We start from the raw sequence: 13459 nt of genomic DNA, 5'->3' as shown, positions 1-13459 counted from the left end.
TTCAAAGTGTTTTTATTGTCTTTAATAGCCTTCAAATGTTCCAAACGCGCTCTGGTGTTATTACCCCGACACCCATGGCTACATCACCAGCAACGTGGTTGAAACAGCGGGTGGCATCACTGTAGATATAGAGCGCAATACGGCTTTCCCAAGTCAACGTTCTCAATCTCGAGACATCAGCAAGCTCCGTGTGGAAATCACATATCTGAGTGGCAAAAGCTTGCGTTGGAAGGTATGATTTTCTAAATTTAGGATTATGACCAATACAATGACTAAATATACAGTTTAAATAAAGCAAAGTGTTTATCCAAAGCGACTTACATTGCATTTAAGGTATACTTTGTTGTGTCCATAACCTTGTTGTCAATAGCGCCGTCCTTTTTTTAGGAATTAAGATTTAAAGGGATAGTTCACCCAAAAATGATTTACTCACCCTCAAGCCATCCTAGGTGTAAATGACTTTTTTCTTTCAGACAAACACTTCTCTGGCTCTTCCAAGCTTCATAATGGCAGTGAACAGGGGGTGAGATTTTTAAGATCAAAAAAGTGCATCCATTCATCGCAAGTCATTGTCTGCTGGAAGCTGGATGTTTTGCTTTATAAAGTTTTAAAAACGGATAACTTTCTTGCACAAACAAATTGATTTGCTTCAGAAGGCCTTTTGTAAACCCCTGGAGCTGTGTGGAGACGTTTTATGATTCGTGGATGGACTTTTTTGAGCTTCAAAATCTCATCCCCCGTTCACTGCCATTATGAAGCTTGGAAGAGCCAGGATAAATGTTATTATAACCCCGTTTGTGTTTGTCTGAAAGAAGAGAGTCATTTACACCTAGGATGCCATTAGGGTGAGTAAATCATGAGGTAATTTTCATTTTTGGGTGAACTATCCCTTTAAATCTTAATTCCTAAAAAAAGGACGGCGCTATTGACAACAAGGTTATGGACACAACAAAGTATACCTTAAATGCAATGTAAGTCGCTTTGGATAATTAATACATTTAAGATTGAGTTTAAGATTGATTTTGGTCTTCTTTAAATAGATCTTTGACCCAAGCAATGCACGCTACGAGGTCCCCGTCCCCCTTGACCTGCCCGCCACGCCAGAGACAGAGGAAAACAACAGACTGTACAGGGTTCAGATCAACAACAAGCCTTTCGGGATCCAAGTCATCAGAAAGGGCACAGAAGAAATCATGTGAGAAGTATAGCTGAATTACTCTGGTAACATGGAGTCCAGAGAGGTTTTTTTGTGATAGTTTGACTGTAGTTTCCACTGTTTTAGGACTATAAAAGCACAGTTTGCGTTGTTCATGAAAGGAAGTCAGAGGTGTTCTCAATGTTTTGTTAAATCGTATTATTTTCTCTAGATGGGACTCTGCCGTCCCAGGGTTCACATTCTCCGATCAGCTCCTTGAGATCTCCACGCTCCTCCCCTCAAGCTATGTCTATGGTGTTGGTGAAACAGAGCACCCCAGCTACAAACATGACCTCAACTATCACAAATATGGCCTGTTTGCCAAAGACCAGCCTCCAGGGGTGAGTGGCACAACCACTGGTGATGTTTTACAAGCCTTCCTGTGTGATATGCCATTTGAACTTCACAGTATCTGGACAACTAAAGAATTGCATCACAAACTCAGACTCAAATCCATTTCCCCCATCTGTAGTATAAGCTGAACAGTTATGGACACCATCCCTTCTACATGGGTCTGGAGAAATCAAAAAATGCTCACGGCGTCCTCCTGCTCAACAGCAATGCCATGGGTGAGTAAACCACACTCACTCATTTACATTACATTTACATTTAGTCATTTAGCAGACGCTTTTATCCAAAGTGACTTACAAAGGAGGACAATGGAAACAATCAAAATCAACAAAAGAGCAATGATATGCAAATGGTATGACAAGTCTTAGTTAGCCTAACACAGTACATGTAGCAAGGTTGTAGATAGAATAGAAGAAAAGAATAGAGCAAGCTAGTGTTAGAGTCCTTTTTTGCTTTTGCTTGAATTTTATGCTAGCGACTATTTGCAGCCAGTGCAAATTGATAAACAGAGGTGTGACATGCATTTTTTTTCAGCTCATTAAAAATTTATCTTGCTGCCGCATTCTTGATTAAATGTGGGGTATGTAATTTTTCAAAAATACTTTAGAAAACTGAGTCGGGGCCGAGTACCAAAACAAACTTGTAGCCAATAAGCAGTAAGTGGCGTGTCTACTCATGATGTGGAGGAGAGAGCGTTCATTGCAGAAAGATAGAGATAAAAACAAAATAAGAAAATGTCTGTAGAACGATAAGGCAAGAAGTAGGACCCATGTAAATATCGGATCAGCTTTCCAGTGCTGGAGAGAACTCAAGGAGTGGAAGGCCTGCGATCGGACACCGAAGTTTCTTTGTTTCTTCTCGATAGGTGAGTAACACCGGACGTGACGCACCGCAACAGCTAAAGTCTGCCTACATTGGACGCGACCGTTGAAAATCATTTGAAATTTATGTCAGCACGTCATAAATAGAACACGGCAGCAGTTTTCTGTTGGAAATTTGTCGCGTAACACGTCAGCGTTTTTAAATCTGAAGTATCCCTGTACATTCTTACAATGCAAACAACCCTAGGCATGTAAATGGTTATTTTTTAATGTCAGGAATTTCCCCTGCTTATTAAAAAGTTACATTCATTACAGTTATATCAGATGAATATGATGAACATCAGATGGACAAGATCCTCAACATATATATAACAAATGACAAAGTGCTCATTCTGAAATCTGAAGAAAGATTTATGCTTTGTAAACACATATACCTTATTCACCTTGTACAGTTAATCATTGTTTATGTAATTTTGTTAGTGTTTTTATTCATATAGTAGGCTAACTGCAAATGTTTCAACAATGATTCCGTTAAAGCTTTATTTCAAGATGATGCATGGTAAGTTTAGCTTTTCATTTCAGTACAACAGAGCAATATAGAAACAGAGGCTATTGTATTATTCATTGTACATTCAAATAAATTTCTGATACTAATACGTTCATCTTTAATAATTCCGGAATAATTATGTACACAAAGAAATAGGTTATATTTTGTGTTGGATCAGTTACCTGTGTCGGCAGTGCGCAGCAGACAGACCCACCTAAACAATTTAAATATATCGCTTATCCTGCCCAAAAAGGCCATAAACATTGCAGATAACATCTGAAGTAAAAATTTATTTACATACACAAACATAAAAACATAAAAACTAATCCCGTGTGACTGATTCGCTTCAAATCAGGTGATTTTAGATCAGTGGTTTGCATGTGACTCAATGGTGCTCTCTGCCAGACTGGTAGGGAATAGTGAGATGGCGGATCGAACACTTCCGGTGACTTCACTGCCTGTCTGCAGTTTAGAATGCAATGAGCGATCCAGTCATTATATATAGATCAGTGGGTGAGACCCTTTTGGGGTAGGGACGTGTTTGTTTTGGTGATTTCAAATATCAACATTAGCTACCATAAATCGCTTACCCCACCTTTAATTGTAAAGGCTTCATAGAACTGGGTAACACTTTATTTTGATAGTCCACTTTAGACATTCTACTAACAGTAAGTAACTTTGCAACTCCATGTCAACTAGCAGTCATTAGAGTATTAGTAGACTGTCTGCTTCATATCTTCTAACACTTTATTTTGATGGGTCCACAACATACTTAGTTTGGGAAACTTTGCAAGTATTTGCAAAAGAAACTTTGAAACTTCTCCTTCAAAAACAGCCAGAAACCTTGGAGGTATGATTGATCAGCTGACTTTCTCAGACCACATTGCTAAAACTGCCCCGTTCTGAAGATATACTTTATTTAACATCAAGAAGATCAGACTGTTTCTTCACAACTCTTTGTTCAGGCTCTTGTTCTGTCCAGACTTGACTATTGCAATGCACTCTTGGGAAGTCTTCCAGCCAGTTCTATCAAACCTCTACAATTAATCCAGAATGCAGCTGCAAGATTAATCTTTAATGAGCCGAAAAGAAAGCACGTCACACCTCTGTTCATCAGTTTGCACTGGCTATCAATAGCTGCTCGCATTAAATTCAAGGCATTAATGTTTGCCTACCAGCACTGGCTCTTCACCCCTTTACCTAAATTCATTATTCCAGACTTATGTGCCTCTAGAAGTGCATTCTGCAAGTGAATGACATATTATTGTTCATCCCAAAGAGGCACAAAATCACTTTCACTGACTTTTTCATTAATCGTTCCCTCCTGGTGATGACCTGCCCAACTCAATCTGAGCAGCTGAATCCTCAGCCATCTTCAAGAAACGGCTAAAAACTCATCTCTTCCATCTTTACTTGACCCTCTAACTCTAGCACTCTCTATTCTGATTCTATTCTTTAAAAAAACAAAAAAAAAACTAACACTAGCTTTTATAATCTTTTTTGTATTCTATCTATTGGATGTCTTTTTATTTATTATATAATTAAAAACAAAAAACAAAAACAAAAAAAAAACTTGTTATAGGGTTTGCATATCATTGTTGTTTTGTTGATTTTGATTGCTTCTATTGTCCTCATTTGTAAGTTACTTTAGATAAAGCATCTGCTAAATGACTAAATGTAATGTAAATGTAATGTAAAGTATATGTCAAATTATTCTACTAACCCTAAACCTACCCTAACAGTCTACTCAAATTAACTGCATTAGAAAATAGGGTGGAGGTGGAGGCATTAAATTCATTAACTTCATTTTGTGTTAAGGAGATTGAGGAAAATAAAAGAAGTGGCATTATCAAAAATATACCAAATTCAATGGCAAAGAATATTTTTTAATTTAGATATTAATTTTATTAAAACATATAGCTCCTTGATGATACATCCGTTAACCCAAATGGCTCCAGGAAAATAATCTTACATTAAATGTTAAGAAAACTGTTTTTATGTGTTTTTATAATAGAAAGAAAACAAAAAAATACAAATCAGGGTATTTAACAAAGAAATAGAGGAAGTAAATGATGTTGTAATTGGGCTTTAAAAATAATGGACAAAAAACACAAATCAATGGCATCATTGTCATACTTGAAAGAAATGGCATATGCTTCATTTTACGAATTTAAAAAATGTATCATATGTGAAATAGATTTTTAAATGTTTGCGTAATGAGGCACCTTCTGTTTTATGTAATTTGGTAAAGAGACATGATGACACAGGCCGAACCACTAGGAGTCCAGAGGTTGGAAACTGTAGGACTGGGTTTTGCAGAACATCACAAGGGCATAGAGCTTTCTCTGTGAAGGGATCTCAACTTTGGAATATGTTGCCAAATTAATTTAAAGTGATACATGATGAAATCTTTTACATTGAAGGTTAAGCGTTGGCTCAAATTAAACCAGACTTGTAGGCATATTTACATTTTTATTTGGTTCTGAACTAGTTCATTATTAAAATTGGAAGAGTTTATAAAACTAGGTGCATGTTTGTTTTATATTTTGTTTGCAATGTGAGGTTTTTTTATGAAGAGTTTGTTACGTTACTTTTTTGTTTTTGTTTTTTAGAAAAGCCTGTCTAGGGACATGAGATGCAAATTAGCACCTGCTATAATCTCTATGTGCAGTGCATTTTTTCCAGTCTTTGACTATTTTACTGTCCCTATATACATAAATGAAAAAATGAAATAAATAAATGAAATTAGTGAGAAGTAGTTGACATGTAGTTACAAAGTCACTTATAGTTAGTAGATTGTCTAAAGTTGACTATCAAAATAAAGTGTAACCTAGAACTGAAGTCACTCGTCCAATTGGGGCAAAATGGTCTTTTTGGAGACTAAGGCCGACCTTAAACCAGCCTTAGACGTTTTGCTGGTTTAAACTAGTCTAGTTGACAGCTTTTTTGTGGACAAAAGCAAATAAGACACTTTCAAAATGAATATATTACAAGCCAATTACTTAAGAGTTGTAAAAGAAAATGATTTAGTTTAAATATGATTTATTATAATTATATTCCACAGTTTTCTGTAATATTGTCCATATAATTTAGGGAGATGGTTAACATTTTCGAACCTTTTATTAGATTAAATTTGTACATGTGCATACAAATGTACAAGCTTTTAAGAAATAATAAATTATATTTTGTATAAGTAAAGGCTATAGAAAGCCTATTAAGCAATTTTAACTGTTTTGAAAAGAAGAGGAGATGCTACACCATGGTAAACATGTCCCCGTCCCAACTATTTTGAGACCATGGATATGTATATATCCATCTAGTAAATTAGCTCATTTAAAAAAAAAAAATAGTCCACAAGAGAAAATAATAGTTGAATTTATAAAAATGACCCCGTTCAAAAGTTTACACCCCCTTGATTCTTAACACTGTTGTTACCTGAATGATCCACAGCTGTGTATTTAGTTTAGTGATAGTTGTTCATGAGTGCCTTGTTTGTCCTGAACAGTTAAACTGCCTGCTGTTCTTCAGAAAAATCCTTCAGCTCCCACAAATTCTTTGGTTTTCCAGCATTTTTGTGTATTTGGACCCTTTCCAACTATGACTGTATGATTTTGAGATCCATCTTTCCACACTGAGGACAACTGAGGGACTCATATGCAGCTATTACAGAAGATTCAAACACTCTGATGCTCCAGAAGGAAAAAGCATGCATTAAGAGCCGGGGCGTTAAAACTTTGTGGGAGCTGAAGGATTTTTCTGAAGAACAGCAGCTTGTGGACTATATGTAAACATCGTTTATGTGAAATATCTTATTCAGGTCAGTACTAAATAAACAATAACATGCATTTTGTATGATCCCTCTTATTTTGGTAAAATAATTAACATTTTGCAGATTCTGAAAGGAATATGTAAACGTTTGACTTCAACCATATATATAATTAACATTTTTATTTGATTTTGACTTTTTTTCTGTCATTTCCAAGTCAAGTGAAGTCAGCTTTATTTATATAGCGCTTTTAACAATACAGATGGTGTCAAAGCATTTAACAGTATCAAATTGGAGAATAGAGTGTCAGTAATGTATAATAATTTCCACAATGACAATTGCAATTTACCTAATACTTTTTCTAGTTTATATTTTATATTAAAATACATACATGTATTTTATACATGTTGTGGTAATGATACCTAAGTTGTGGAAATGAGAATTTCAGCAGTAAATGCAATAAATACAAAAATAATTTATTCATGTTAAAATTGCCATTTGAGCATATTTGTTTATATTAGTAAATAACCTGTTTTATATTTAAAATCCATTTCATGTATAAAAACTATTGCACATTGCACATTTTTATATTTGGATTTAGGGATGAATTGTAACCTGTAACACTAATAATTGTGAACTTAAAATCACAAAATTCCAGTTTTGATTTTATCTAATGTAAAGGTTATCGTAAACTGTGGCCATTCTGCTCTGGAATATTAATGTTGTCTGACATAAATATCCACTAATTATTGCAGTTAAGAGACTGTAAGTGCAGGTGAAGAAAATAAAAGAAAAGCAAAGAAAAGAAAAGCTGAGGTGACACATTGAGTCACAGGGATGTTGTCATTGTTTTCTCTTTTTTTTCGTGCTTTGCTCTTTTAGATGTGACCTTCCTGCCTACTCCAGCTCTGACCTACCGCACCATCGGAGGAATCCTGGACTTCTACATGGTGATGGGACCCACTCCAGAAGCTGTGGTTCAGCAGTACACTGAGGTGACCATTAGATTCTCTTAAGCCACTTGAATATTTATGTTTTAAAATGCATTTGCATTAAATATAAAATGACTTTCTCTTGGTTTGTGCATTTTGTTTGACAGATGATCGGTCGCCCAGTTCTTCCAGCCTATTGGTCGCTTGGGTTCCAACTTTGTCGTTACGGCTACTCCAACGATGCAGAGATCGCAGATCTTTACAGAGACATGAAAGCTGCTCAAATTCCTTATGTAAGCAATCTCATCATTTAGTGTGCATGTGTTTTTCAGTCTCAACATTTTTTTAGATATTTGACAAGCACACCATCAAATTGTGAAAATATTACATGGAATTTTGACTTGGGCCTGTAATTAACCACCTAGCGATTGCATAGCAACCACTCACAAGATCCTACCATCGTGTTCCCAGCATCTGCAGAATTAAATATTTCAAACCAAAGCATTGCTAAGTTTCACTAAATTACCCAATCACCTTGGGACTACACATTTAGGTTCAATGATCATAATATTTGACCTTTGATCCCTCAAAGGATGTTCAATATGCAGATATTGACTATATGGAGAGGCAGATGGACTTTACGCTGGACAATGTGAACTTCAAGGGACTGCCTGCTCTGGTGGATAACATGAGGGCTGAGGGGATGCGCTTCATCTTCATTTTGGTCCGAACAATTCTCTATTACTTGGAAAAACTAAGTTGTTTCCATAAAATGCTATTAGATGTTGTAATGTAAACAGAGTTTATACATATAGATCGATGTACAGTATGCTGTTCTTATTCTGTCTAAAATCATGCAGTTAAATGTATTCTGTACCAAAACGACATGCTTTATTTGTTTGTGTGCTTCAGGACCCGGCTATAGCAGCCAATGAGACGAAAGGCTCCTACCCTGCATTTGATACCGGGATTGAAAAAGACATTTTCATCAAATGGCCTCCCGAGCTCAGCAATGACATTGTGTGGGGAAAGGTATGACAACCACAAGAAGAACATACAGTTACAAGAAAAAAATAAGTGACTCAATTCAATTTTCTGGTTTTCTGCATAAATTGGTCATGAAATTTGATTTGATTTTCACTTAAGTCACAAAATTGATTATCAAAAATTTTATAAAACACAAACAGTCATCGTCTTTCATGTCTTTATTGAACATACCCATTAAACATACAAAGTGATGGTGGAAATAGTAAGTGAAACACTAGGCTTATGCTATCACTAAATGCCAGTTGGAGTCAGGTGTTAGAAAACCAGGAGTCCAATCTAGAGAATAAAGGTGTGATTTAGAGCTAAATTGACTTATATAAACACCCAAACAGTGTCAGTGTGTATTTACAAGCAGTGCTAATTTTGGCAGGCATTTTTGATTTAGTCTTAGTCTCTAAGACTATTAAGCATTTTCGTCTCAAGATTTATGTCACATTTTAGTCATTTGAGTCTTTCATAGTTTTAGTCTAGTTTTAGTCGACGAAAAGTCATTGCATTTTTGTCAACTTTTAGTCATTACTTTTAGTCAAACTGCGGTTACCAACATTTATTTTGGCAGCTATTTTATATGTAGTATTCAAACAAAAATAGTCATTAATTCTTCTCTCTTTAGACCAAATCAATTAAGCTTAGTTATGAGAAATTTGAATCAAGGATTGAATTTCGAAAATAATTTTTTTGTAGAGATACAAATTAAACAAATTTTTCAGATACAGTAGGTTGACTTAATTCAAATTCAAATTTTATTTGTCACATACATATACATACATAGTACGACATGTAGTGAAATGTATTGTACGACTGTCCAACAAATTGTCCAACAAAATTAAGAAAAACCTCAAGTTTACAAAAATACAAATAGAAAAAGTACAGTAAACATATATACAGAAATAAACTAGCAATAAAATAAAATAACAAATAGATATGAGAATAAAAATAGATATGAAGAATAAAAATAGAATGATTCTATATAGATTCTATAAAAAGTAAAGTGTATGTCAGTGATAAAGTGTCCGTGTGCTGTGCAGTGCAGTAAAGTGTATAAGTGAGTAAAAGGAATACTAAAGACAAAGACAATGGTATGTAAGTCCCACTCATTATCCCTACGTAACCCTTCTACAAATTAGTGCAGATTGTATTTGAAAATGTGCAAAGTGGAAGTATGGGGTGATGTGATTAGAGTGGAGAGTGGTTAAGACTCCGAATGGCCTGCGGGAAGAAGCTCCTCCTCATTCTCTCTGTGTTCGCCTTCATGGAGCGGAAGCGTCTCCCTGAACGCAGCAGAGAAAAGAGTCCATTGTTGGGATGGCTGAGGTCCTTCACTATCTTCCTGGCCCTGGTCAGGCACCGCTTGCTGTAGATGTCCTGCAGGTTAGGGAGCTCGGTGTGAATGGTACGTTCCGCTGAACGCACCACCCTCTGGAGGGCTCGTCTGTCCTGCATAGTGCAGTTCCCGAACCAGGAAGTGATGCTGCCCGTCAGGACGCTCTCGATGGTGCAGGTGTAAAAAGTCTTAAGCACCCGAGAGGGAAGTCTAAAGTCCCTTAAGCGTCTCAGATGGTACAGACGCTGCCTGGCCTTCTTCACCAGGGTGCTGGTATGACAGGACCAAGTCAAGTCCTGCGTGATGTGAACACCCAGGTATCTGAAGCTGTCCACTCTCTCCACTGGAGTCCCTCTGATCGTGATCGGCTGGTATGACCGCTCCTGCTTCGTACTGAAGTCCACTATCAGCTCCTTAGTTTTGCTGATGTTCAGGTGTAGACTATTCACCTGGCACCAACTCTCCAGGTTCTTAATCTCCTGTATGTAGGCCGTCTCGTCGTTGTCTGAGATCAGGCCCAACACAACAGTGTCATCAGCAAACTTGATGATGGTGGTGGAGTTGGAAGTGGCCACACAGTCATAAGTGTACAGTGAGTACAGCAGGGGGCTCAGAACACAACCTTGAGGGGCTCCAGTACTTAGGGTGATGGAGGATGAGGTGTGTTTACCCATCCGTACGGCTTGCTGTCTGTCCTTCAGGAAGCTGGAGATCCATTGGCACAAGTATGTGCTGAGACCAAGGACCTCCAACTTGGAGGTGAGTGTGGAGGGAATTATGGTGTTAAACGCTGAACTGTAGTCCACAAACAGCATTTTTACATAATTCCCTTTTCTGCAGTCCAGGTGACTTGTTGTGGTGTGGAGGAGGTGTGAGATGGCATCCTCCGTGGAGCGGTTATGCCTGTATGCAAACTGTAGTGGATCCAGTGTGTCTGGTAGTGATGCAATGATGAAGTCTCTGACCAGTCTCTCAAAGCACTTCATCACCACTGATGTGAGGGCTACAGGGCGATAGTCGTTTAGGCAGGTGGGCTGCGGTTTCTTGGGGACAGGAACAATGGTGGACTGCTTAAAGCATGAGGGGACTGTGGACTGTTCCAGGGAGAGGTTGAAGATCTCGGTGAACCGGTGCTAGCTGGTCAGCGCAGGCCTTCAGAACCCGACCTGTGATGCCATCTGGTCCTGCTGCCTTCCTGATGTTCACTCTCCTGAATGCCCTCCTCACGTCATGCTCCGTGATGGTGAACACGTTGTCCTCACCGGCTTCCTCAGCGTGCATGCAGTTAACACTGCTAGCGCCGCTAGCGTGATTAGCTGCAGCCTCGAAGCGAGCATAAAAAGTGTTCAGCTCGTCAGCCAGAGAAGCGTCCGCATTCCCCGATCTGGAGGGTGGTGTTTTATAGTCCGTGATGGTTCTAAGTCCCTGCCACAGGCTCCTAGAGCCGCCATGTTGGAATTGCGACTCTAGTTTCCTCCCGTAGCGCTGCTTCGCCTCCTTCACCGATCTGCGCACGCTGTAAGATGCAGCCTTGTAGTCATCCATGTTCCCGGTGATGAGCCCTGTGTTGTAGGCAGCGGAGCGGGATCTCAGGGCGTCGCGGATGGTTTTATCCACCCACGGCTTCTGGTTGGGAAACGTCCTGATGATGGTTTTCTGCACCGTATCATCCATTAGTTTCTCTATAAATCCCACAACCGCTTCCGTAAACAAGCTGACGTCATCAGAGCTGCGCCGGAACATGTCCCAGTCTGCGTCATCTAGCGTGTCCTGCAGAGCGGCCACCGATTGGTCCGTCCAGCGTTGGACCTCCCTCTGCACCGGGGCTTCCTGTTTCAGCCTCTGTTTGTAAACAGGCATGAGGAAGATGGCGGCGTGGTCCGATTTCCCAAACGGTGGTTGTGACTGTGCCTTGTAGCTGTTCTTGTATGGGGTGTAACAGTGATCTAATGTCCTTTCGCCCCTGGTGGGACAGCTGATGTGCTGATGGAAGTTCGGCAGTGCACACTTGAGGTTGGCACTGTTGAAATCTCCCAAAACAATGAATGCGGCGTCCCGGTGCTGTGTCTGGTGAAGGTGTAGTGTTTCATGTAAATCCCATATCGCAGTGTCCGTGTCCGCTTGAGGTGGAATATAAACGGCACTGACGATGACCGAGCTAAATTCCCGAGGGAGATAAAAAGGGCGACATTTGATGGTCAGAAGTTCAAGATTCGGTGTGCAGGAGCGTGAGAGGGGTACAATGCTCGCGCTGTCGCACCAGTGTTTGTTAACCATCAGACATACTCCACCTCCCCTAGTCTTCCCCGAGTCCAGCGTTCTGTCCATGCGGTAAAACGAGAAGAACTCGGCCGGCTGGATGGCGTGGTCTGGTACCGCTGGGTTCAGCCATGTCTCGGTGAAGCAGAGAAGGTTGCAGTCCCGAATGTCCCTCTGGAACCTGACTCTTGCCCTGAGGTCATCGAGTTTGTTATCCAGCGACTGGACATTGGCGAGCAGGACACTTGGTAAGGGAGCGCGGTGTGCGCGTGCCCTCAGCCTGTTCCTGACGCCGGCTCGTTTCCCTCGAGGACGCCGGTACGGGTCGCGTCCTCCTCAGGATCTCGCTTGGCCAGGATGGGTCCGGGTTCAAAAACGGCGAAAGGTTAGTGCATTGTGCACCAATAGAAATAAGAGTGGCCCTGTCGTATGTAAGAATGGCCATCTTACAAAAAGAAACCGGTGTTTATAGTTAACAATACGAAAAAATAACAAAAGAAGACAAAGTTTGGTCGGAGCAGTCGCGACGGCAGCCGATCTCACCGGCGCCATCTTCATAACTAGCATACATTTATTTAACATCCTTTGTCGGTTAACATTTATGACACAGATTATTAGGAATGCTGTCCGTTTAAGACAGAAGGTATGCATGTAATACTGACACACAATCAGTTTTCACCGACCTGTTTACGCTCACTTAAGTCATAACCGACTGTATTTACATGAGATACTCTGATTCTACACGATAGACATTTGGACTGCTGTGTGTGTATTTGAGTGCTGAGAACTGATCGCGCTCTGTCTGAGAACTGAAGAAGTGGAGCGTGCACACGCGAGAGAGAGCACTTCTATCAGCGCGATTCTACCTGTCGCGCCTTCATTAACTTTAAGTTAATCGACAACGAATTGTGACTCCTGGGAAAAACGGGACGTCTGGTCACCCGCTCCCTAACCCTTCGGGTGCTGAGGCCATTGTTCCAGGTCGCTAGTTCGCATTTTGGTAGCCAACGTCTCGTCTTAGTCACAGAAAAAAAGGTTCGTTGACAAATATTTTTTGTCGTCGTCTTCGTCGACAAAATTAACTCTGTTCACAAGCAGCGTTAGCTGATGTGAGCCATGCCTCGTAAAAAGAGATTTCAGAAGACCTACGTCGATCAAGAGTTGTTCATATACATGTAGCTGGAAAGGGTTACAGAGTAACCTCAAATCTTCAGATA

At 39.6% G+C, this 13459-nt stretch overlaps 1 protein-coding gene across 1 annotated transcript in view; it reads left to right on the top strand.

Moving 5' to 3' along the window:
* LOC306884833 (sucrase-isomaltase, intestinal-like) overlaps positions 1-13459 on the top strand; it is an 84966-nt gene that overhangs the window by 40908 nt on the left and 30599 nt on the right. The window contains exons 26-33 of the mRNA XM_079441049.1: positions 29-232; positions 1041-1195; positions 1368-1536; positions 1668-1764; positions 7563-7675; positions 7780-7905; positions 8205-8336; positions 8525-8644. Of these exons, the coding sequence (XP_079297175.1) occupies positions 29-232; positions 1041-1195; positions 1368-1536; positions 1668-1764; positions 7563-7675; positions 7780-7905; positions 8205-8336; positions 8525-8644 (1116 nt within the window). The remainder of the gene's footprint in view (positions 1-28; positions 233-1040; positions 1196-1367; positions 1537-1667; positions 1765-7562; positions 7676-7779; positions 7906-8204; positions 8337-8524; positions 8645-13459) is intronic.

The sequence above is a fragment of the Barbus barbus genome (genome assembly GCF_936440315.1).
Source record: "Barbus barbus genome assembly, chromosome: 19".
Classification (NCBI taxonomy): Eukaryota; Metazoa; Chordata; class Actinopteri; order Cypriniformes; family Cyprinidae; genus Barbus; species Barbus barbus.
The sequence above is the reverse complement of the archived record's forward strand: the minus strand, read 5'-3'. Positions and strand labels throughout refer to the sequence as shown.